At 43.1% G+C, this 26965-nt stretch overlaps 1 protein-coding gene across 3 annotated transcripts in view; it reads right to left on the bottom strand.

The window, feature by feature from the left end:
* Positions 1-601: 601 nt before the first annotated feature.
* MDGA2 (MAM domain containing glycosylphosphatidylinositol anchor 2) overlaps positions 602-26965 on the bottom strand; it is a 387881-nt gene continuing 361517 nt past the window's right edge. For 2 of the 3 annotated variants that reach the window (XM_065685161.1, XM_065685162.1), the window contains exons 13-17: positions 22169-22324; positions 20915-21073; positions 13412-13542; positions 3204-3309; positions 602-2644 (exon numbers count right to left, since the gene is read on the bottom strand). In XM_065685161.1, the coding sequence (XP_065541233.1) occupies positions 2556-2644; positions 3204-3309; positions 13412-13542; positions 20915-21073; positions 22169-22324 (641 nt within the window). In that variant the 3' untranslated portion in view covers positions 602-2555. The remainder of the gene's footprint in view (positions 2645-3203; positions 3310-13411; positions 13543-20914; positions 21074-22168; positions 22325-26965) is intronic. The other variant, XM_065685163.1, reaches the window with a different exon arrangement.

Here is a 26965-nt window from a genome sequence, read left to right on the forward strand (position 1 = left end):
GGAAATGTAACGGGAGTCTGACGCAAAACCCTCGTGCATCCATTTCTGTCAGGGCTCCTAGCAGCCTTGGGCAAAGCCAGCCCCTCCGAAGACTCATCCTAAAAGCACCCAGAGGGAAGTCTCTCAGACAATCCCACAGTTCTGTGGCATTCACAAGAGATCAGTGGGAGGATACAGGTGAAGGTTTGGCTTCCACAAATCCTGAATTATGAGAAAAAACAAAGTCCTACACAAAAATCTGCATCAGAGTCTTACCATACCTGACCTGCTTCTTCATCCCCAATTGAAACCCAGTGCTTGACAGTGGGAAATTTGGGTTTTTTATAAGAGTGTCATCCCACAGTTCATCCAGAATCTGAGATCCCATCATCTTCAGAGCAGCCTTCCTGCCGCGGTGTGGGGAATTACAGGTACCACAAACTGCTTACAAACCAGGGAGCTGAGAGCATCCTCCAAAGCTCCAGCCCTCAAGCATCGCCAGAATGGACCATTGTATCTTCATGCAACACCAGTTTATCACAGGAAAAACCAAGCCATGCCAGTTGCACCCATCTGGGGCACACAAGGCACACTGCTCAACAAACACACATACCACTTGGCATACCTTACCTGGAAAGAGGCTTTATTGAACATAGCTGTAAAATTATCTCTTTAGTTGAATTACTGGATTTGCACAAACATTTCTCTACAGAATAAAAAAAATCAATCCTTGTCATTGTTTTACTGCATCTTGTTGTGCTTTTTATACTCATATTTGCAAATATTATACTCATCTGTTTTTTAATGTTTGTACTCCAATTATTTGCATATAATTTTTTTTATTCCTAGGGTATCAAGAGAACACAGAATAATAATTATAATACTCTTCTTTAGACAAAAGTCTTTTGTTTTCTTTTTTAAATGGAGTTAAAAGCTGAGATAATTTAAGAAAAAAGGTATTCAAATTGTCATAAACAACTGTAAGGGAACTTTACAATGCAGTGGAAAACCGGCTGGCTAACGGTATGTGTTCGGGTAGCTCAAAACCATTTATACAGCTTTTTTTTTTTTTTTTTTTTTGTTTTGTTGTTGTAAAAGTGGATTTTTTCTCTTGTTTTTTAAATTTTGCTACAATAACAAAATAATCTTTCATGATCTGCACAGAGTCTGGCTCCAGGGCAGAGGCACAGCACCCTTGGTGCTTCGCTGGTGCCAGGGCTGCAGTGAGCTCTGCAGTTTGCTGGGTGTCTCGGCACGCACTGCTGTCCCCACGCATGCCTCCCCATCCCACTAATGCTGGGGCTGACTGCCTTGCGAATGGAGTTTACAGCACAAACATCTCTTCTGTGTTTTACCACCTTCTGCGCTAAGTGTATCTTAACAACCTTTTCCTCTGGTTGACCCACTTGATAACCTGGAAAAACAACAACAACGTCAAAAAAAAGTGCTGCTCCCATTTCCAGGACCAATGGAAGCTATTTTCTAATGGGTAGTAAGCTGAAAGGCCATGGCTGTCTGGAACGCTAAACAACAAATATCTCATCCGGAAGGGCTTATGCGGCAGCTTAGGTCCATCCATCTCCAGAAGCGGCTTCGTCTCCTTGCCTGTAGTCTGCACACCCAGGCTCCGTAGTTTGTTTAGAAAATAGTTTGCACAAACCACATTTTAGCAGTGAAGCTTCTGTGTTGAAACTATTATTATTATTTTATTTATTTATTTTTAAATCAGGCTTGTTTCATTGAAGGCACTTGGTTTCCATGGCAATTTATAAAAGATGGTGGTTTGGTTTCTTCACTTCATTAGAACAGATGACTTAGCTGGGGAGGGGAGAGGGGTGTTCGAGTGGCTGCAAGCAAACTCTGATAAGCCTGTGTAATATGTAAGCCCAGGTTGCACATCCTGGATAGTAATGCATGCAAAAGGAGACAGCATACAGTTATCAAGCATAGCCATGAGAAATGAAACATAAATGTCTTAAAACACTCTGATTTAAGGTTATTCTCTAGGGGATGTGACAGCCAAAGTAGAAAGGGCCTACATTTATTTAACTCTATACTAAAAACCTTCTTCAAGGGAAAATGAATGCCAGCTCTTCACATACCCTGTTTACAGTGAGTTGTTTCTCTCTCTGTTTTTGTTTTTATTTCCTCTCCTTCCTTTTTATTTTTTTTTTTTTTGGCAGGCCATTAGGTTTCCATGGTAACAAGCAAACTATTCATTTGAAACAAAACCAGCCATGACTTTGTGCTTTGACAAGGGTTTCTATAGCTCTTTTCCAAGAGTTCAACCAGATGATGCTGTATTCATTATTGACCACAAAAGCACCTGAAGGTCTCTTCCTTACAAGGCCAGATCTCGTTCTCACGCGTGGTTCATAGTGAGTTACACTCCCATGATGCCTTTTATGTCCCCAGTGCTTTTTAATTTTTTTTATTATTTATTTATGTATTTATTTAACTTTTGAGTCAGTCAGTGGAGGAATCTTTGGTAGTTTGTTTTTAAATGTCCATTTTACAAAGACTCTTTCTTCATGCCAGTGCCTGGTGAATCTTTTGTAGCCTCTGCCAGGATAAGGTCACCTCTGATGACTTAAGAAAGACATGAGGATGATAACTGGGATAAGTCGTATATGCGCTAATGTCCCAACAGCACCTGATCGTAAATCTACAAAAAGGGGGAAAAAGGTAGAATTAAAGAGCTGCCCAGACACAGTCAGCATTGCTACAAGGCTTAGAAGACAAAAGGCTAAGCCACTGAATGAGGCAGGAAATGTTGGGATAAAAAAACACCTGGCTGTGTAGTTAAGGCCTGTACTATAATGCAGACACGGGGTGTGAAGGGATGGAACAAGGTCCACAGGGAATCACAACACTGATATTCATTAATTTCACATTGTTTGCACCCCCTGATCTATTTTTAATGCTGCGTTATCTGTCTGCCTGTCTCAAATCACGGCTGCCCAGCCCAACCCCACTGTGGAGTGCAGCCTGTGCCTAATGCCCACCAGCTTTTCACTTCCATCTCTGCTAAAATCAGCTTTTTCCTATCTGAGCAAAGACGTTTTGACTCCAGAGCTTGCTTCCAAGGAAAAAGTTTTACTTTAAGTCTCTCCAACTGAACTGAACAATATATTGTTCTTGAGAAAATCCATTTCAGAAGGTGTCTCAAATTTATAATGACAAGAAGCAATTTGCTCTCCCCCATGTGCGGAAAAGCCACTTACTGTTGGCTGGTTGGTCTGATTTCATACACTCTCCTTCCACAATTGATACATCATCAATAGCAATATCACCTTCGATGCCAGGGCCCCGGATCCCTTCAAATATGAGCTGCAAAAAAATAAAGCAGCAGCAGATCAGAGGGTGATGAATGGAAACGTTCAGCTGCATTTTGCACAGCATTAAACTACACTGATGAGCTTGCAGTAATTTACAAACCCTTTCCAGGGTGCAAAAAACTGCAACTGAGTAAGGTGAACACAGAAGATGTGTGAACTGTGGAGGCTTTTACTCTTCAGAATGAGCTGAAAAATATCAGAGCTGCCAGTCATCTATTTGTCTACTAGTGCCTCCAAGTCAGCTTTGCCACTATGCTAACTGTAATGCGTGTATGCATGTAAGTACGATATTCCTGGAGAAAATAGTAGGATTAAATGGAAGGAGAGTTTTAAACGTATTTGGGGTGTTTTCTCTTAGAAACTCCTGCCACCTGACGTGGATGGCAGAGGCACAACTTGATTAACAGCATCTGTGACGTATTGAAGGGCTGATCATCACTTGTTCACAGACTGCATGAAAACACACATGAGCTGGAAAAGCTCCACAGGAAGACGAGTTTCAGGCTCTTGAAGGTAGCTCAACCAGTCCCTCCTACTCCATCTCCCACACTGGGGTCCCTCATCTGCACCCTGCTAGCAACTTCCCTGAAGGCAGAATGAGGACAGGAAGTGACCCTGAAACCTCTCTTGGACCATGAAAGATTGGGAGAAACATCTCAGGAGCCAGATTGGTGCGACCAGGAGCGCGGCGAACAGAGCCGGCAAACAGAGAGCGTCGAGGCAGAGGGTCGAGGCAGTTTGCGCGGCAGTTCGCGCGGGCAGGCGAGCGGGCAGGGAAGCGTTCCAACCGCCTCATCGAGAGGACTCGCCTGGAGTACAGGAGGGGAAGGAGTGCTGAGGGACGTAGACGGATTGATTGACCAGATAGATCATGGTTACAACACGATCGAAAGCTGCAGTGAGTACTAATGTGGGTATCCAGACTGAGCCTTCCTGCAGACATGCAGCTGTGCAGGTCTCTGGCTGCAGCGAATGCCTGAGCCTGGCACTTGTATTGGAGGGAGCCAGTGACACTGCTTGTGTTCGCTGTGAGCAAATAAATGACCTGCTCAGGCAGGTGGCTGAACTGAGGGAGGAGGTAGAAAGGTTGAGAGCCATTAGAGAGTGTGAAAGTGAAATAGATTGGTGGAACCACACCCTAAGGCAAGGACAGAGGGAAGTGGTTCAACAAGATATGGATCCCCTTCCCTCCTACCATCAGACAGAAGGAGAGAGCTTAATGGACAAGGATGGATGGAGGGAGGTTCCTCCTCGGAGAGGTAAGCGAAAACCCTCACAATCCCTTCCTCCCTCCCAGTTGCCCTTGAATAACAGGTACGAGGTCTTGGAAATTCAGGGCCAGGTGAATGGAGATGGTGAGGCAAATCTATCTAGTGAGTCACCCAGGGCTAGTCACTCACCCACATACCTCAGAACTTCTCCAACCAAGAAGAAAAGAAGAGTAATTGTGGTGGGTGACTCCCTTCTGAGGGGAACAGAAGGGCCCATTTGTCGACCGGATCCACCCCACAGGGAGGTCTGCTGCCTGCCTGGGGCTCGGATTAGAGATGTTAAAAAGAAGCTCTCTGAACTGGTGCAGCCGTCTGACTACTACCCACTGCTGGTTTTTCAGGTTGGCAGTGACGAAATTATTACGAGGAACGTAAGGGCGATGAAGAGAGACTACAGGGCCCTGGGACGGCTGGTTAAAGGGTCTGGAGCGCAAGTGGTGTTTGCCTCCGTACCTGTTGCAAGCGAGGGTGAAGGGATATATAAGAAGACTCTGCAGGTTAATGTATGGCTACGTGACTGGTGCCAAAGGCAGGGGTTTGGGTTTTTCAGTCACGGGCTGCTGTATGGGACACCTGGTTTGCTGGTGACAGGCGGGATACACCAGTCCCAGAGAAGAAAAAGGGTTTTGGGGCAGGAGTTAGCAGGGCTTATTGACAGGGCTTTAAACTAGTTATGAAGGGGGGAGGGGATTTAACAGGGCCTGTTGGGGACAAGCCCAAGAGGAACATGCTAGGGATTGAAGGATGGCGGGCTAAGGAGGACTATCAATCTCTTGTTTCACTTGTGGGAAAGGATAGCTTTTTAGACCCTGTCCCGCAGGGGAAAAAGGGTACTAGGACTGGCTCCCTGAAATGCCTGTACACCAATGCACGCAGCATGGGGAATAAACAGGAGGAGTTAGAAGTCTGTGTGCGGGCTAAAGGTTATGATCTAGTGGCGATTACAGAGACATGGTGGGACAGTTCACATGACTGGAATGTGGTCATGGATGGCTATGTCCTTTTTAGGAAAGATAGGTCAGCAAAGCGAGGTGGTGGAGTGGCTCTTTACGTGAGAGAGCAACTAGAATGTATTGAGTTCTGTCCGGGGTCGGATGAGGAGCAAGTGGAATGTCTGTGGGTACGAATCAAGGGGCTGACTGGCACGGGTGATACAGTTGTGGGGGTCTATTACAGACCTCCTGATCAGGACGAAGGAGTTGATGAGGCTTTCTACAGGCAACTGGAAGTAGCCTCGCGACTACATGCCTTAGTCGTCGTGGGGGACTTTAATTACCCCGATATTTGCTGGAAGACTCACACAGCCAGTCATTCACAGTCTAGGAGGTTCCTCGAGTGCATTGATGATAATTTCTTAATGCAAATGGTGGACGTACCAACTAGGGGAGCAGCGCTGCTAGATTTAGTACTCGCCAACAAGGAGGGTTTGGTCGAAGTGGTGACGGTCAATGGCAGCCTTGGCTGCAGTGACCATGAGATGGTGGAGTTTAGGATCCTGTGTGGGAGGAATAGAATACCTAGCAAAGCCACAGTTCTGGATTTCCGAAGGGCCAACTTTGGCCTCTTCAGTCAACTGCTAAGGGAGGTCTCATGGGAAAGTGTACTAGGCGGTAAAGGGGCTCAAGATAGTTGGTTAGCATTCAAGGACCGCTTCTTCCAAGCTCAGGATCGGAGCGTCCCAATAAGTAGGAAGTCAAGTAAGGGATCTAGGAGACCGGCGTGGTTAAACAAGGAGCTGCTGGGCAAACTCAAGTGGAAAAGGAGAATCTATGGATTATGGAAGGAGGGGCTGGCCGCTTGGGAGGAATATAGGACAGTTGTTAGAGGATGTAGGGAGGCAATTAGGACAGCTAAGGCCTCCTTGGAACTCAATCTTGCTAGTCGGGTTAAAGACAATAGAAAGGGCTTCTTCAAATACATAGCAAATAAAACTAACACAAGAGGCAATATAGGCCCACTGCTGAACGAAGTGGGTACCCTGGAGACAGAGGATATAAAGAAGGCAGAGGTGCTGAATGCCTTCTTTGCCTCTGTCTTTACTCCTGCAGACTCTCCCCGAGGGCCCCGGATTTCTATAGCCCCAGAAGGAGTCAGGACAAAGGAGGAGTTTGCTTTGGTAGATGAGGATTGGGTTAGGGATCAGCTATGCAATCTGGACATCTGTAAATCGATGGGTCCGGATGGAATGCACCCACGGGTGCTGAGGGAGCTGGCGGAGGTCATTGCTAGGCCACTTTCCATCATCTTTGGTAAGTCGTGGGAAACGGGCGAGGTGCCTGAGGATTGGCGGATGGCAAAGGTCACACCAATCTATAAGAAGGGCAAGAAGGAGGACCCGGGTAATTATAGACCGGTCAGCCTTACCTCCATCCCTGGAAAGGTGATGGAACAACTTATTCTTGACTCCATCACTAGGCATATCAAGGATGAGGGGGTCATTAAGAACAGCCAACATGGTTTTATGAGGGGGAAGTCATGTATGACCAACCTTATAGCCTTCTATGAGGAAGTGACTAGGTGGAGGGATGATGGTAGAGCGGTAGATGTGGTTTTTCTTGATTTCAGTAAGGCATTTGATACTGTCTCCCACAGCATCCTCATAGATAAGCTAAGGAAGTGTGGGCTTGACGATCAAGTAGTGAGGTGGATCGAGAACTGGTTGAAAGGAAGAAGGCAGAGAGTTGTGGTCAATGGCGCAGAATCTAGCTGGAGGTCTGTGACTAGTGGAGTTCCTCAGGGGTCGGTGCTGGGACCGGTGCTGTTTAATATTTTCATCAATGACCTGGATGAGGGAACTGAGTGCACCCTCAGCAAGTTTGCTGATGACACAAAACTGGGAGGAGTGGCTGACACACCAGAGGACTGTGCTGCCATTCAGCGAGACCTGGACAGGCTGGAGAGTTGGGCGGGGAGAAACTTGATGAAATTTAACAAGGGCAAGTGTAGAGTCTTGCATCTGGGGAAGAACAACCCCATGTACCAGTACAGGTTGGGGGTTGACCTGCTGGAAAATAGTGAAGGGGAAAGGGACCTGGGGGTCCTGGTGGATAGGAGGATGACCATGAGCCAGCAATGTGCTCTTGTGGCCAAGAAGGCAAATGGCATCTTAGGGTGCATTAGAAAGGGAGTGGTTAGTAGGTCAAGAGAGGTTCTCCTCCCCCTCTACTCAGCCTTGGTGAGGCCGCATCTGGAATATTGTGTCCAGTTCTGGGCCCCTCAATTCAAGAAGGACAGGGAATTGCTTGAAGGAGTCCAGCGCAGAGCCACAAAGATGATTAAGGGAGTGGAACATCTCCCTTATGAGGAGAGGCTGAGGGAGCTGGGTCTCTTTAGCTTGGAGAAGAGGAGACTGAGGGGTGACCTCATCAATGTTTACAAATATGTAAAGGGTAGGTGTCAGGATGATGGAGCTAGGCTTTTTTCAGTGATATCCAGTGATAGGACAAGGGGCAATGGGTGTAAACTGGAGCATAGGAAGTTCCACGTTAACATCAGGAAGAACTTCTTTACTGTAAGAGTGACAGAGCACTGGAACAGGTTGCCCAGGGGGGTTGTGGAGTCTCCTACACTGGAGATATTCAAGGCCCGCCTGGACAAGTTCCTGTGTGATGTACTGTAGGTTACCCTGCTCTTGCAGGGGGGTTGGACTAGATGATCTTTTTAGGTCCCTTCCAACCCTTGGGATTCTGTGATTCTGTGATTCTGTGATTCTGTGATTCTGTGATTCTGTGATTCTGTCCCTTCACCCATACTGGAAAGCTGTATTTATCTCAAGGGGTAAGGAAGGGACTACCTTTGATTCAGATTCCCCAAGGTCTGACAGTCTGACAGTGACTTCCTGCAATCACCTCAGTTGACTGGAACCTCCCAAATCTCTGCCATGGAAGGAATTGATGGCAATGACAGCCCTGTTTCAATCCTTCCCCTTTTAGCGGCTCATCATCACGTGTACAGGCTATAAGCTCCCCTAAGAACGCTTTCATATTTATCAGAGGATACTGTGATGTGTTTTAATCACAGAGAAGGTCAGGGTAGACATCTATTTCTCTTTAAGGCTTTAACCTCTGCTGAACAGATTCCAGTAATTTCAAGGTCCTATTAATCGTTTCTTTCAAATATTCCTAGTCTGAAACCCCTACTGCTACAGTTGGGAAAAGAAATGGTGCCTGTATCGACATGGGTGGCTTGATGCAAGGTCAGTAATATTTGCTGTAATGTGTGTTATTAGATATGGATTACTATTGTACTAAAGAAACAAAGTTTTCCTTTCTCCTTCCCCAAACCCAACATGATGCTGTTTTGCCATACAGCTGCTTAATTAGCTTTGCAGAAGAGTGGACTCATTCTGTGTTGCAGAAATTTATTCACTAGACAACTTCAAAGCCTTTCTAAAGAGATGAAGGAATTATGTAAGGAATACATTTCCCAAGCAGCAACATTTGCACAGTTATCTCTCCTTTCCCTCTTCCCTCCCTTTCAGTCCTTAGAAATATTTTTGGTTAACTTAGATGACAAGTTTTTTAACTTTAATCTGCAACAATATATGCATGAAATTCAATGAATTTATAAGGGCGTGCTGTGGCACTAATGGAGACATTAACTCTTGGGGGTAGAGACAATTTGAAAAAAAACCTAATTCCATCTGGAGCAAAATACTTAAATTATACTTCATAATGATCCAACTGCATCAGGGAGCTGTCTGAGGCACTCAGGTAGGCTCTCTCTGTTGTCATTGATTTCAGCAGGACACAGAACTGAGCCTCTTCTTTTGGCAGCTTCCAACATTTCTTTGCTCATTATTACAGTTTAACCAGAGCTACTCAATTGAAATGAATACCTTTCATTATAAATGATGAGTAAACACTCAGGGCAGTAGAAAATGACCCTGTAAATCACAGGGGTCCATCAGTGAGTCCAGTTGGATGAGTATCACACAAGGACTGTATCACAACGATGCACGATGCCACCAGACATTACATTGCACACAAAATTCTCCACTGTGCCTTTCTGCAGAGGGCAAATCCCTCAATCTTGGCCAGATACATGGAAGCATAGAATCATAGAACGTTTTAGTTTGGAAGGGACCTTAAAGATCATCAGTTCCAACCTCCTGCTGTCCTTTTGCTAAGCTGAGCATCCCTAGTAGATGCCTGCCTGACCCTGCAGTAGTATAAAGCATCTATTTACAGCCTGCCTTTTGTGTTGTAAGCCAGGTGGCAAGGTCTGTGCTGGGAGCATTTAATAACATGAAAGCTGTGCATTTGGAGCAGGAGACTCCATTGGCATTTCACTGAAGTGTGACACTGTAGGTTAATTAGTGTAACAAGGTGGGTATTAATGTAACAGCGAAATGGGATTGGGAAAACGGTAAGTTTTTCTATGATTTACCATGTCTGAAAACAGTGTCTCAAGTAGTTATCCCTCACAATTTTTCGACTCTGCCCCTGATGATGGTCAGTATTTAGCTTGAGAGGAAAGTGTCTTCTCCCACAAAGTACAAGTTGCTCTCCTGCTCCTTGGCAGCAGGCATGTAACCAGTCAACAGAGTTTAAAGTCAAATCTTTCCTGATACTGAAAAATACTGTTTCTAGACAAAAGGACTCCATACAACAGCCAGCATTTAATTAAAATCTGCATTTGGCAGTGTGTTTTATGGGCTTCAAAGATGGGTTGCTATTAGCCAGCTTGGCTACATGCTCAGAACAAATCACTGCAGGAGAGAGCTGGCAAGGCATGGAGCACAACCCAGCCTGCAGATCACAGCTATTTGCAGGAGGTGCCAGAAAATCAGAATCCCCTATCAGTATCCTGCAAAACCTATTATCTGCATGTCATGACTTTAGAAAGCTGTTGTTAAAAATACTGCATTTAGCTGAAGATTAGTACAGCAAAGGCCACTTTGCTCTCTTAACAGGGGAAACGGAAATAAACCCCTATAGTGTCTCTGGGGGATTTAGCTTGTGCTTCTTCAGCAGGATTTCAGTCAGATTTTACTTTCTTACCCAGTCCCCTAATGATCACATAATTGCCGATTTATAGAGTGGTTTGTGTTGGAAAGGACCTTAAAACTCATTCAGTTTCAACCACCCTGCCACCGGCAGGGACACCTTCCACTAGACCAGGTTGCTGAAAGCACCATCCAACCTGGCTTTTAACACTGCCAGGGATGGGGCAGCCACAGCTTCTTTGAGCAACCTGTGCCAGTGCCTCACTACCATCACTGGGAAGAATTTATTCCTAATATCTAATATCAGTCTCCCTGCTGTCAGTTTAAAGCCATTCTCCCTTGTCCTGTCACTACACACCCTTGTCAAAACTTCCTGTCCAGCTTTCCTGTCAGTCCCTTCAGGCACTGGAAGACTGTTTATAAGGGATCCCAAGAGCCTCCTCTACTCCAGGCTGAAGTAGAAAGGAGCCTCCACGATTGTCCCCTTCTGGACAGCATGATGAAAAGGGTATAAGCCCCTCAGGCTTAGTACTGGGGGATGAAAATCTGAGTAGTCCAGAAGGCTCATTTACTTAAGGACAGACTAGTCCCTCTTTTGCCAAAAAACATCTTTGACACAAGAAGGTGTCAAGGAGAATATAGCTGAAGGCAGTGGCAGTGCTCCTGCTCAAATTTGAACTAAAATTGACCCCTTCTAGATGCGAGCATGCCATGTATCCCTTCCACATGTTCTCTTTTTTGTGTGTTTATTCTTTAAAAATACTTACTAAGTATCTTACTGAGAAAACTCGTATGCAATACTTTTTCTGATTCAAAGCACTGTAGTCCGCTCAGTTCATGACAGAAGCTTTGTTATCTACCACAGGGACTGGGAAGGTATAAAATCTAGGCTGCAATTTACCCATATAAATTAACCTATAAAATGTTTTCATTTCAGTGTCAGTGTACTGTTTTACTGCAAAGATTCACTTCAATTCACTCTCCTTAAACTTAACTGGGAGGTTTCTATTCTTTCCTACTTAAGACTTCTAAATAGAAAATAGTTTGCTTGATGCAAGAGCTCCTAAAAAAGTAATTTAAGGGTCTAGCCACTCTGACATTTATTTGTTATATTTGTGCAGAGCTTCATGGCTTTACACTCATTTTATGCGTAAGCCTTTAAACACAGCAATATAAAAAGTGAAAAATAGCCACACAGAGAAGCTCCCATTTTGTGTACCAGCTAGTGGCACCAGTGAATATGGTTTTAGAACAGCATGAGCAAGGTGCGCCAGGAGCAGAAGTTACCCCGTAACTCTTCTGAAAGCAACAGAGCCCCATGCAAGGACTGGTGTTCAGACTCCATGGTGGAAGCAGCAGCCTGGGTACCAGAAGCTGTGAGCTGTGGACTCTGGCTGCTCTGCTATCACCTCACCCCAGATAGCTGGGTAAGGCAGGCACCCGAGCTTGCTCTTCCATCCAAACCTATGACTTCCTCCTCTCAGTGCTGGAGAGGTGACCCCAGGTTTGTACCCCATCACCTTCCTCTGCTCCTCTGCATTGCTGGTACCATATCCTTTGCATCTCTCTGCCCAGAGCTGATGTCCTCGTCCTTCCCTTCTGCTTAAGCCTGCCCCAGATCTCAGGAATCCTTCTCAGACACAGCTATGATCCCACTGGTTTCAGCTTCCCCAGGTGTCTCTTCTCTCCCTTTACCAGAATATTTATTATGTTCACATGCTAAATCATTACTCTCTCCCTTACTGTCCAGACTTTTTGGATTTATTCTGACTTCACTCACACACTCTCATCAGCTCCTTAGTACATGGCCCCATGCTCTGTGTGTACTTGAACACACTTATCTACCTTTTGTGCACTCTTCCTCTCCAGTTCTGCCACTTTGTTCCACTCAAACATCATGTAATGCTATACTTCGCATATCTCTCTCCTTCAATTTTCCTCTTACTTCCCCCTGTGCAATGCTTCTGCGATCACATATGCCCAATCTTTTCTTTTGTCATTGCCTCTCATGCATGGAAATCAAAAAGAAGGGTTAGGATCAGTAATTACCCGTAAAGTGAATCCCAGTCTGCATGTTTAAGATAGCAGTTTTGACTTGCACTCAATGATTCTTTTTCCCAAAAGCTGGTATCTCCCTGGGAGATCTGAAGGTTACAGAGAAGGGACAAAGCCTGGAGAACACTGCACTGCAGGGTACAGCCCATGACTCCCATCTTCCATAATGACATTCCCAGCCTCAAACACGAGTGCTTGCTTGTGGCAGCTGCTTTTTTGGGTCTGTTCCAGTTCCAAACAGCTCACCGCGTGAATGAGAACTGCCTGTAATAGTCTATCAGCCTTTCACTGTCAAACCAAAACTGGAATGTGTGAAAGCCTGTCGTAACTTCCACACGCCTAGTGAATGAGGTGTGCAGCTCTGCCACAGCAGTAGCTCTGTGCAGGCAGTGCTGCTGCTTTGGGACCTTTCAGCAGAGAATCTGAGATTGTTCCTTTTTCTGCAGAAAATGCATGTATTTCAAGAGATCTCTAACACATTATACCATGGGCCCTAGATATTTTTTATACAAGAATAATTTTGTACTGCAGTTGCTAATGTGAAACGAAGTTTTATATCAGCTACCAGCATCTCCTGAAAACTTAAAGAAATTTTGTCTTCAAGTAAACAGCTGCTGTTCTGCTATTAAAGTGTGCATTATTAAGCACTATGGTGCTCACCTATTTAAAGCAAAGAAAGCAGTTATCTGTCCATAAAGCAGCTTTTGGAGCTCAAATGAAGCTGTGAAATTGTATGTTAGAAGGAAAGCATCAGGATACACAAGCCCCCCCTCCAAAAACCGAATACTCCCATTCACGGTGTGCAATGCACAAGCCATTACCTGAAATGAAGTTGGGGGGTTTATATTAACGCGGGCTTGGTTCCAGTGCTGTCCCTTATTTCCACTTGAAGACCACAATGGGTTCTCTATCGCAGTCTGGCCTTTCAACCTCAGGTAAACATTCAAGCTTCCTACAAGAGAGGTGGAGAACTGGAATCGGTTAGGCTCTCTAATAATGGGCTGGGTACAGCAGTGAGTACCCTGCTCGGCCCCCCCCCCCCCCCCCCCCCTTCCCATTTCACATGGGCCTCTGAGAGGTGTGAGTGCACGTGAGGAATTTTGTAAATTCTGAAACTTTTAAATTTGGGAACACCGTGAACTGGTGATGTAAATCCACAGTGGAGGGAAACTGAAGTCCACTCCCCTGCTGCGGGCCAGGCAGTTGCACCAGGTGGTTTGCTGTGCTTTAATACAAACAAAGCATTTATAACCTCTTTATCCAAGGATAAATGAGCAACTTGGTTGCTTTATGCTTAGCTCTGGTTTATGAAGACTATCCAACTTCTTGTTTATTCTGTACATCATTTAACTAATAGAGTGCCATAAAGCCTGGTAAATCTATCTCAGAGATAGATGTGATGCTCTTACTACTGCTAAGGAGTATTTTTTAAGGACAAACATAATCCTCTGAGTTAAAATAACCTCAGTAAAGGCCCTCACTGCAGATAAACTTCTCCCCCCCCCCCCAAATCTGGGTCTTTCCCCACTACTGACCATTATGTTACTGGCTTAAGCACAGACACTACTAGAAACAGGTAACAGACCATCTGCTTCAGCAGCCCTTCTCTCTGGTTAACCTCACTGTCTCAGACCGTGAACCAGACTGTCTAGGTGCACCAGGACACAGCAAATGCATTGACTTAATTTATCAAGGTTCAGTAATTCACACAGTTTGCCAATTTTGTTCCTTCTTGCCCACCACTGTTATGTGCAGATGTGTGGGGCAGTGGTGTCTCTTTGTAAACTACTGCATTTGCCTTCATTCGAGAAAGTTCAGAGTCAAGTTCACACAAGATTACTTTTTTTTTAGGGTGTTAGGCATGCCAGCTGGGAAGCTCATACAAATTATATCTGCAATGAAACCTCTCAGATCTGAGACAGCTGCACAGTGACTCAGCTCCTGCTAATAAAAAGTTCTTATTTCTAGCAGTAGCAAAACTCACTGCCTTGAAAAACATAAGGCTAACTGTGTAATGGAGCAGCAAATATTCTCATCACGGCTATTTTACCAGGGTGCCCAGAATGCGTCCATACATCTTCATTGATAGAGGTGGGGGAAGTGATGCTCACCAGAGCGACTGGGCAGCACCATGTCTCCAACCTGCCTCCTGCTGCAGCCTTTTAGTTTCCAAAATGCAAGGGAGGGTGCAGAAATAGCACAAAGGAAACCTGGCTTCTAACAGGGACATTCTGTCTCTGCCTACATGCGCTACTGGGTAAACAAAGAAACCTGAAACAAGGTTTGCAAGCAGAGAAATGTGAGGGTTTCTGGCAGCAGCGCTACAGCCCAGCCCAGTAATATGTTGCAGGCCTATGCAGGGCTGCTCACACCAAGTGGCTGCTCAGCCTCAGACCTCTTCCAAACAGCAACAGCAGCTCTTGGGCAAGGTTTGTATTAGTCAGCTACAACAATTCTCCCTTCCTTCCCATCTGCTGCTCTCCAAGACTTTTTCTACTGGGTCTGTAGTTTGAAAAAAAAGGCAGGCTATCAGACAAGGCTACCTAAAATTATAAAATAGAGTTATATATAATGTTATTTTTCTAAAAGACAAAAAGCAATGCCCATATCAAGAAAGACATGAATTGCTGGCTAATTGTTCCACCTGTTTGTGCAGGCTGATACAGCCCATGCCACAGGGCTGTTTGGAATAACTGAGTAAGTCAGGTACAAAAAGCATACAATTCCATCACTGCTGAAGTTAGAGATTTAAGACTATTCACAGCATCCTCAGCCTCTCTGTGTCACGTAATTTCTTCAAATTAATAGCAGAAGGATAGATGTCTTATTTAAAATACAGAATAGCCACCACTGTACTAGCTATGGTCAGTTGCTCACCACATTAGTTAGTATGGATATAACTGCCTGACCCTCATTGCTAGATACACACACACACCAGCCCTAAAAATCACTGAAAATTTAACTAATGGCACCTGCAACCCATGCTTACCCTTGAAATTCTGCCAGTAACATTCTGGAAGTTACATGGCCTTTGCAAAGCTGATGCTGTGTGGGAGGCCAGGTTGGCTATAGGGTTCATGCTGAGGCATGTCCAGCAAGAATTCATCTAAAGGTTTCAAACTACTCCAAATTCCACAGAAATGGGTAATGAATTGACTCTTGAGCAGGATTAAAAAACAGTGGGCAGGAGGAACAACTGTGAATTAAGGAATAAAGTTTACTTTCTGACAGCATCATGCCAAGAGGGTCCCGAGTACTCCAGAGACGTCACCAGCTGCAACACTAGAGTGGTATTTCGAAGCTCATCACTGTGCAAGCACAAACAGCTTTCACAATGTGCTGACAGCATGTTCTGCTTCCCCTTTTTGTTTTGTGATGGCTCTCTAATGACAAGAAAAGGTATTGCTCCTGCAGCACCAATTAGAAACACCCCCTTTTGGGGTGTAGACGGAAAAATCGGAATTACAGATTGCTTTAAAAGATGGTGACAGCTATAATGGAGCTACAACCTCTTTCTGTCTCAATGTAGAGACACATTAAGGGCAGTGACTCTTCATTTTCTTCTTCCCCAACAATGGCTTATTGTTTTCTGCAAATCAAGTAATGGGAATTTCTATTTCTCTTATGCTTCAGGGATAATCTACCTTCTGCTTTTGAAGGGTGTGAAACGAAGCACATACAGTTTCTCTGGCAGCCAGCACTCTCAGAGTTAGCTCTGTGTGATCTGTCAAGAATTACAATCTGACTTATAAGTAACAGACATCTATTTCAGGTAAAGAAATGCTTTATCTTCCTGAATCTAATTGCCATGGCATGGGATGTAGGTCCTTGTTTATCTCATCAGAGATGTGCTGAGGTGTAAGTGCTAATCTCAGATCTGTTCTCTGCTCTCTGCATTGATTTCCAAGTACCTCTCCTTATCACTACAGAAATTTTCAGCTTCTTCTCCAGAGACACTTAAGACCTGAACAGCAGTCACAGAAGCTGAGCTGGCTGAACTGGTAAGCTGTTTTTTTTTTTTTTTTCCCTTTATATTGCAACAGGCATATTCTTGAAATGATGTCACCGAGGTAACTAATTTTTAAGAATGGAGGATGAAGTATCTTTTCCCCTAAGCCTCCAAGACCAGTCCACACCAGCAACAGAGCACCATTCCAGGACAATACTTCATTTCATTAAGGATCCTTCAAAATCATGTCAGAAATGCAGAAACATTTTGATGAGCATCAGAACTGTTCTGAAAACAACGTACTTTGCCCTAAGATGTGGGAATAATAACTAATACTACTTGGAAAACTTATGGATACAGATAACTAGGGAGAATGAAGCAATCCGGTGGAAATGCACCAAAGTCTGCTGCACAGTGCTATAGCACTTTGGATGAAAAATCAAAGGCTAATGGCCATTCATCATCTCTGAATATGCTATCCCCAGGTCCAAGGAAGGAAAAGGCCAGAATTTATGAAAGCCAAATTGCCCTGAAAGACAATTCTGTTTTGCAGTAAAGTCAGGTCAAGAATCAGCAGTTCACCATTGTTCAAAAGAGAGATCCTACAACACAGAGATCACAGATGAAGTCTCAGTTAGCAGCTCCTATCCTGCTCTTGGGAAGAAGTCAATGAGCTGGCAGTATTAATTACAGCCAATAGCCGCCCTGACTGGCAGTGCTCATTCCCGAATGGGGGTAAGAAGCACCTTCTATATGTCGGCTGCAAATTCCAGAACAGATGTGAAGGGTCGAGGCTTGTAGCAGCTTGAGAATAGTCAGTCTGTTTTAATAATGAGATTTGGAATTATCCATGAGGGATTAATGTAATTAAACAAAATGTAATAAAATGTTTTTCTGGAAAAAAAAAAAAAATCAAAGAATCACGGAATGTTTTTGTTTGGAAGGGACCTTAAAGCTCATTCAGTTCCATCCCCTGTGCCATGGGCAGGGGCACCTCCCACTACAGCAGGTTGCTCAAAGCCCTGTCCAACCTGTACTTGAACACTGCCAGGGATGGGGCAGCCACAGCTTCTCTGAGCAACCTGTGCCAGGGCCTCAACACCCTCACAGGGAAAAATTTCTTCCTAGTATCTAATCTAAATCTACTGTTCCACACAGAATTGTTAAGGTTGGGGGTACCTCTAGAGATCATCCCATCCAAACCCTGCCCAAAGCGTGGCAGGTTAAAACAGGTTGCCCAGGATCATGTGCAGTCAGATTTTGGCTATCTCCAAGGACAGAGACTCCACAACCTCTCTGGGTGACCTGTGCCAGTGTTTGACCACCTTTAAAAAACATGAAAAAATAAAAAAAAAATCCTATGTTTAATAGATTTACCTCTATTTCAATTTGTGCCCCTTTGCCTCTTGTCCTGTACCTGAGCATCTCTGATATTCTTTACATTCTCCCTTCACGTATTCATTTAACATTGATTAGATCCTTCTGACTCTCTCCAGTCATCCCATGTCTCTCCTGTACTAGGGGGCCAAGTACTGGCCCAGCACACAGATGTGTCTCTCTGGTGTTGAGCAGAGGAGCAAGATCATCTCCCTTGACCTGCCAGCCACACTCCACCCGACACAGCCCAGGAGGCTGGTGGCCATCCTTACCAGAAGGACACATCACTTGAAACACATGATAGTTTCATTGTCTGGGCAAATCACTGTGTTATAATAACCCCTTTCCTAACCCAAAGCAATTTTTAAGACCACAGACCTTCAAAAACTCATTCAGGCAGTTACCTCATCAATACGACTATTCATACAATAATCATGTGCTTAAATCATTGAAGTCTTAGAATTTCATCACCCATTAGGTTTTTCTTTTTTCTTCATTATCCTCATGTGAACAATTTCAGTGACAGAGTTCACACCTGGGAAATCAAATGGCATATATTTGCTGATTTCATAATTTATTCCTCGTATGCATGTTGCATGCTCATGTGTTTCATAACATTTTGTTACTCTGAGGAATTATAATTTTGAATTTAGTAGACATGTATAAGCATCCATTCAAACACATGGCTGATGCTATTAATTTATTGTTTTTCTGCCAGTTTGCTCTTCAAAGACAGAATAATATGTACTTTCATATAAAGCTATTCAAAATTAGACCATTTTGAACATTAGCTAAAATTATGGTAACTGTATTTTTAACATTATGGAACAAAAGTGATACTGAGAAATTTTGGTTTTTGACAACTAGGTGTCCACATTGCCATGGACAAATCCAATGTAACCTATACTCACTAATCATTGTCACCATCTTCACCTGTGTGTCAGTTCCTTCGTCAGCCAGCATATGTGTCAATTCAAGAAATTATACATAAACAGGAAAGAGTGATCTCAGCAAAAAAGGTAAGGACACAGATCCTTGCTGAAAAGGTAGCCCAGTAAAAAAACAACAGAATTCCACAATGAGAGGTCACTGTCTCGTAGACAGATGTCAGCCTCAGTGGTTGTTTTTCTTATACTTTATCCCAATCCTAAGGTATTCCAGAAAAATGTCTTTGACCCATTATATTTGTAACTTTACTCTTCACTGTCCTATACCAGAAATAGCGTGGTATATGACCTTATAGGGCAGTTTATATTTTTTGCACTAAGCGTGGCATGGCTGAATCACTTCCTTCCACTAAACAGCCAAGCTCCCTCTGGAACACAGAACCAGGAGAATTTAGACCTGGGGCTGAATTCATGCGTGCACATTGCAGACACAAGTAACAAAAACCTAAGTGAACTTGTCTGTTCTCTTTAAAATCTGAACTCCTCCTGGGGGCAAGCAAAGGTTTTCTGAAGCAATCACCAGGATGCACTCTGAGGATGTGCTTGCCCTTGAAATACATATAAAAATACATCAAGTCAGGCCACCTTGGCACTGCAAAACCTCCCAACACACTAGTAAGAACTGAGCACCCCAAGAGGATTTACAGGATTTATAAAAATTGGCTGTCTATCATTTATACTTTCATATATTCCCACACCTTTTTTTCACACAACACAAAGAAATTAAATGTTTGTGTTGAATGAGCTATGACTAAAAATAAATGTACAGATACATCTTGTAAGTATATACTCCTACAGCTTGTGAGCAAATTGTTCATGACTTTTACAAAGGAACTGTGTGCTGCTGCATTGCACACAGACTGTGCTGCCCCAGCTGCCAGCACATGAGTAGTGCTGCTGCTAATTGCTCGATCCTGAATCTAGTGATTCAAAACAGTGTTAGTATCAGGCAAAGTCCTTGCAAATACCACCTTTTCCATTTTTACACTATAAAGTCCCCTGCTGTGGCAGTGTGCTCTCCCACAATCTGACCTTTATTTCCTGTAAAGTGATAACTACCAGTGGCAGTCATAATGGATGTGTCTGGTCATGATGGTTGCACCTGGTTGACCCAAACAAAGTGGACCCGGGGAAGACACAGAGCAACACAATAGCCAAGGACTAATTTGAGCAACATGCGCCCTCCTAACCATAATGCTGATCAAGGTCCAACTCAAGCCAAGTGTGGAAGAAACTAATGTATCTAATTGGTATGTAAATATGACTTAGGGTAACTGATCTCACTCCATAACCCATGGGCACCCCAGAGCTCATGGTGCTCTCCTGCATGGCAGTGGCTGCACACCAGGATCCCCCCTGGCACTGGAATGCCTCTCGAGGTTATTCCTCGAGACTGAGAGATTCTTGGCCACAACAGATCCTTGGTAAGTGATTGGCAGCATGCTGAACTTTGATCTTAGCTAAGTGATATAAAGGATTGATCGTGCAGCTATAATCCTTTAGACATAAACTGCTGACCACAAGTGGGACTAAGTTTGGATCCAGCCACACCTCAGTTCCTCTCTGAGAAGGATTTCAGAAACACAAGGACATCCTTTCTGAACCTCATGACCCAACAGGAGGGTCTCCCCACCAGTTGTCTGATCCCGTCGTCTATGCAGTAAATACTCAACTGCACCTTGCCATCGAATCTCATTAAACCACCGTCGCATTTACTAAGAAACTTTGCTAAATCACGATTTTATATCAATAAACATATTGCTATTTCTCTCTCATGACTGAAATGCATCGTTCCACCTGCGACATCTAGTCAAAACCTTACGCATGTGTGAAATGCCTCCTAGTGCAAGAAGGGCTTCCGCCAGTGTGCTGATTAGTGGAAAACAATTTTACAGCAATTTGACGCTCTCAAGCACCCATCTTGCTAGCTTTGGTTGCAACTGGCCCTTGCAGGTGTTGGCAGTTCTCCCATGCTTTTCTTTCACACAAGTGGACATTTCTCTTGCTACTTCTCCCAAAGTGAAAAGACAAGGCCATTGGCTTTCTCTCACCTATGTGCTGTCCATACATGTGATAGTAGAAGCTAAAACAATAGGCTGTGTTTGTAGCTCCATAAGGATTTTTTGGAGCGACACTGAAAACAGGACTAACAAGTCTGGCCTTTTCTCCTTCCAGCCTGGGGCGTGATGTCTCAATGTACATGTAGAAACCTAGGGGAAGTCCAAATGGAAATCATTAGGTTGCAGTCTTCAAAACCCAACACATATACATGCAGGAAGACACCAGGACTATCAAGCATCTTGATTCATTTTTCACATGCATCTGACATCACCATGGTTTGTGGGACATATTTCTTCTGCATTAAGTCCATGTGCTTTCCACAACTACTTCAAAGACATGTTTTATACCAAGAGCATAATCGGGCTAGCAGGTCAATACCTGTAAACAACTTAAAATCAATGTAACATTGTATATGCACAAGAAAAGAAGAAAATTTTTATGATGGGGTTCAGACTTCAGTCTCAAGGTTTCAGTTTGTTCCTATAAACACTGAGCAGGGATGACTTGTAAAATAAAAGGAAAATATCTTGATGGAAACCTTTCACAGAACATTTTCAACTGTCTATGTCGATCAGATGATCAAAAGCTCATTTTCACTAAAGAAGACATTTCATTTATTCTGATCCTAGACTGTGCCAACAACAGAGAGGATTTACTCGATTCAACCAAGCAAATACAATGCAGTATGATTTTTTTCCCCTTTTGGTAGTGCAAGCAGGAGACATACAATAAAATAGCATAAGTTACTGCAGTACTTGATAAGTTCAGTACAGTATGTCTGACTTTTCAAATGCACTGCAGTCAAGATGGCACGCTTCTGTTAACTGGGGTAGCAGATTGAAAATTACACATTTTAACAACATCCAAAGTAAAAACGGGGCAAAAGAAAAAAAAAAATAATCTCATTGTGACAGTCTGAGTCCAAGTTAGAATTTAAATGACATAAACCAGAAGAATATGTCAAGATGTGCCAGAATATTTCCCCACTAGACTATAATGTGAAAGCAATCGCTTTGAAAATGGCACAATAGAAGCAATACAAGATGGTTAATTGCACCACTAGTGGGTCGTGCTTTGGGACAAGCCACATGACAATTTCTTTTAGAAGTCCTTGAAGTATGCTTATTCTTGGTATAATCAGAAAAGTCGATGTAGCTGTCTGAATGGGCTGTCCTGGACAGGTCCCTCACCCTGGTGGAGCAGACACACCAGTGCCAGGGACCCAGCACACAGCTGGAGCTTACCTTCCTTGGAACCAGTTCGATCTGCATTTGGCCCAGTGTTCGGAGTGTATTTTGTGTCTCTAGTGGCAGTGCTTTGTTTTGTCCAGTCAAAATTGTCTGTGTCATCTTGAGTGAAAAGGCAAATGTTACCATCCTCAAACCCGCAGTGGAACTCTCCTGCCAATGCAGCAAATAAGCAGAAATTTAGTGGCTGAGGTTATTCTTCCTATGCTTGTTTGTCAAAGTACTTGTGAATTATAATAAACAAATTGTACAACGATGGTTATTAACAGCACCGAAAATTGACATACATTTATTTTACATCAGTTTCTAGTGTTTACTGTTCTTTTTTGCAGTAACCTCAATGAAAAAGAAATTATGGTCATTAATCTGTGTTGGTGTTACTTAAAATGATATTAAAATCTATTGTATAATTCTTCCTCACGTATTCAGATGTATACAATTGCCCTTAGAGACTCTGTCTCTTCTTACTCATCTAGCATTTCTAAAACCTGAGAAGAAAAGGCAGCATCTCCTTAAAACACGAACTGTGAGAAATAAAAGTGAGAAGTGGGTGATTTTGGTTTAGGGATAAGAACATTAGGGAAAAGAAGACAGCAACTTTCAAAATAAAAACATTATCTCCAAATGACATCTCCTAAACTATTCTTGTTTTCAACAGAGATGGGAAAGCGATTCATGGCTAAAATGAGAGCAAAGGAGCTTTAGGGTAGACATGAGCAAAATCTCTAAAAATCAGGGCAGTGAAGCATATGAATGGATTGCTCAGGAAGAGCACTGAGCCCCAGTCACTGGATTATAATAACCAAGTAACTGGGAGGAAGGTTTAGGTCTATCTGAATCTATCTGGGCAGGACAGGACAGGTGACTGTGTAAGTCTTGAAGACATCTCCTAGACTTCCACCAAGATATCTGTTAAGTAGTTGAGGTCTAGTGGAAAAAGCTTGGGTCTAAAAATAAAAATGCCAAGAACCCCAGAGAGAATTGATGAGATCCTCTCTGTGAAACAGAGGTCTGTGAGACACACCAGTCCAGAGATCCTACCCTCTGGGTTATAATGGGATGAGAAAACCTACTGCCAGAGATTTAGGAGCCAAAATAAATCAAAACTTCAAGGTTCACTTTTCATCAGAACAGAATAAGGCTTCATGCTGTAAAGTGTGCAAAAGCTTAATTTTATGCACACCATCAGTTCCTGCTGAGTTTACTCTTCCAGCAAAGTCAATTGATTTATCTGAGAAAACAAGCAAATCTCTCTTCTCTAGGGAGAACGTAGCTCTCTGCATACTGTGTCAGCTACAGGCTTCTTTACAGGGGTGCAATTTATATTCATTGTTATGAGAAACAGCAGGCATCATAGCTAAATTGAGAAGGTATATAAACGTTTGCAGTTTTGGGGGTTTGGTGAACTATAAATCCACTTAAGCCACTGGAGCTTCACTATAAATCAGTGAAAACAGAGGGACCTGGAGATTAGCTTGGATATGTACTGCTTAGCAAGGATGCTGGTCTGAAGCTTATTTAAAATCAGGTAATACTGCAGACTCAAAAAGCAGGCTTGAAGAATTCATTCCAAACCACATGGTTGCAGTAGGAGTGATGTCCAAGTCTTCCTCATTCTGCTTCTGCCTGTCTGAAGAACAACACAAACAACCCTCTCCACAACAGTCAGCATAAACCACCATTCTATAAAGCCCATTTAACACAAAACTTCAATCCACAGAAACTTCCTTGGCTATTAGCACCTCAGGCAAATTGACCTGTTTTCTCAGTAAATCCATCAACTTTATTAGATCCTCCAGGAAAATTCATTTCCATAAGCACAGTTCCTTAACTGGCAAACATAACTGACAACCAATGGCATGACTGAATGCCAGTTTCAGGACCCTGCACTTTGGTTTGGTTGTGAAAGCAAGGTCTTCTGAATCCTGGACTTTGAATAATGAAAAATTGGCAATATAGACAATCGTTCAGTGTGTAAGCACCATCACCTGCACTGCAGAGAAGAAATGCAAGTAGAGGCCTGACTGTGGCTCTTCCTGAGAGACAAGCAAATCAAAAGACAAGGCCATAAGGAATACACATGGGCAGATTACATCCAAAATGCTTCGAGAGAGAAGCAGGTGAATAGATGCAGACTGACATCTCCATCTCGATCCCAAAGACCAGGAACGGAATGCAAAGACCCAGACAGAGCTCTTGAAAGATACAAGGACTTGAATGAAGTACTTTGAACAAAATGCCAGCTGTGCCTCTCATCTCCAATACCTTTTACATGACTTGAGCTCCATATTCACTTAGTTTACACTGCATTTTGTGTATCTGGCTTCCACCTCCACTTATGCAAGTCCTTCCTATAAGTAAAAATGGTGCAGCTTCTACACAGTGTGATCAAATTAACAGTCAAACCAGTAACTTAAGAAGAAAAGTTCTGACTACAAGACCCAGTCCTGCATCAAAGTGAACTAACACAAAGCATTTTCAGCCATTCAGTAGTTTCTAACACTGCCCCTCCAGTACCTTAAACGCTGCATTTGCATGTCACACCATGTCCTCAGAGTTTCATTAAGAAATTCCACATCATCAGAACAAAAGTTTTCTTCAAGTAAAAAAAAAAAAAAAAAAAAAAAGAATTCAGGCCAGATGAAGAAAAGCAAAGTAAAAGTTTGTCATTTATTTAATAGGAAAACACTGGTATAGGACTTCTCTATTTGTTATACATTGGAAAAGGTTAGTGTTATATATTTTTGGCACTGAACACTTCTTAAAAAATAGCAGAAGAATAAAAGTCAGAAATAGTTCCCCAGGATTAGCTCAGTACATTTCTTATGCAAGAAGTAGGAGAATGGCCTTGACCTGTTCAGAAATGGAGCATACTGAGTGCAGGAGGCACAGCCAGCCCTTGCCCAAGCACACACGGGTGCTTCAGCTTGTGACATTGCTCAGAGCACTACAGTTTGTGGAAAGCACTAACAACGGTGCTAATTAATATTAAAGACAGTGGTCAATTTTTATTAAAACAGATGTTAGCTGTGGAGGTGAATTCAAGTTATTAATAATTTCTTTGCCCCAATTAGGGCAAAATCTGAAACTATTCTCAAGGTGAAACACTCTTCATTGTAGTATGAATTTTTGCCATCTATTTCCACAAAGTTCAAGTTGAATATAACTAACATCTAATTTCTTGTATTATTCAGGTGTAGCATATAGTTGCACTAACTTGTATGAAATCTCTATGGTTTACATTAAATAGTTTATATTATATGTTACAAAACAAAACATAGATCTGAGGCTACATCTCGGTGTTTAAGTCATTTGATTCTACTTGCTTAAGTATTGTAGAAATTTCACAAAAAGGAAGGATTTATGCAATGTGATTATTCCAGAATAGAGGTAGGAAGAATGAGATTTCAGTTTGCAAACAGGTACCTTGTCCCCAGTTGAAAACAGCTCTTCATTCACAAAGGTGTAAATAAAATCGAAACTGAACCCGACAGGTTTACAAAAAACCACTAGAACTTCTGTAGAAAGCACGGGCAATGATGAGATTGAATTTGTTACGGGAGACAGAATTTATCTTCTGCAGTTTACAGGTTTGAACCCATTTGCAGGTGAAGGTTTCTTCCCTGTCAATGCATTTCACTCAAGGAATTGTTGGGGGAAAAAAGCACACCAAAATTTTACCATCTCTTTGGTCATCTGAAAGAAGTTACACTGGGCACCCTATAGTTCTGGTGGGTAACCTTCCCATCACCACCAGTGCAGAGAGAGGCAGACCTAGAAAGCATATGAAGGAAACAGTGGACAGGCTGGCGGAGATGTCCTCCCTCACTTGATCCCTAATACACTCCCTATTGCAAGGGCCATTTGGACGCCACCTGCACTCTACCATGTGCCTAGTAGAGCTACAGAGACATTTTAAAACTGAGACAGTTTCAGATCTTGAAATCATAGAGGGCTACACTGTGAAGTACTTGGGATTGCAATGCATTTTATTCTTAACATTATAGAGTACATATTTAATATATTAATTAGCAAAGGTCTCATGTACTGCTCATTTAAATCAATGGGAGTGGTTCCTTCAGCTCCTGTGAGCTTTGAACTAACTTCTGATTAATTATTAATGCATTGTACAAGATCTTCAGCAAACAAGATTTACAGAGAGGCTTAACCATCATCTGTGACAGTTGGAGAAAGAGACTGCTGATACAGGACAGCACTGTTTTTCTGCCTGATTAGGGCTGTGTGACATCAACAATAATGGCAGACTGAATCCCATTCCCTGCACAGGAATATTTTTAGCATGTGTTATTAAAAGCAAGAGGAATGTCAGAATATGTTGTGATAGAAAAACAAGCATTTGCTGTAGTGTAGAAGAAAAAGATGAAGTAGATAGATGTGGGGACTGTTAGGAATAGGGTGGTTTTACTGGAACATGACAAAGGTAGGACACAGCCTCCTGTTTGTGAAATTTGTGGTAATTTCGTGTCCATAGAAAAGTGTTAGAACTTTAAAGAAGTAACTTCTGCCCTGCAGTATAGCATCACAGACCTATAGAATGATTTGGGTTGAAAGGGACCTTTAAGACCATCTAGTTCCATGATCAGGGACACCTTCTACTAGACCAGGTTGCTCCAAGCTCCATCCAGCCTGGCCTTGAACACTGCCAGGGATGTGGCAGCCACAGCTGTTCTGGGCAACCTGTGTCAGTGCCTCACCACCCTCATAGTGAAGAATTTCTTGCTAGTATCTAATCTGAATCTACCCTCTACTACATCTACCCACATCCCTGTGCCT

Source organism: Lathamus discolor, chromosome 6, assembly GCF_037157495.1.
Source record: "Lathamus discolor isolate bLatDis1 chromosome 6, bLatDis1.hap1, whole genome shotgun sequence".
Lineage (NCBI taxonomy): Eukaryota > Metazoa > Chordata > Aves > Psittaciformes > Psittacidae > Lathamus > Lathamus discolor.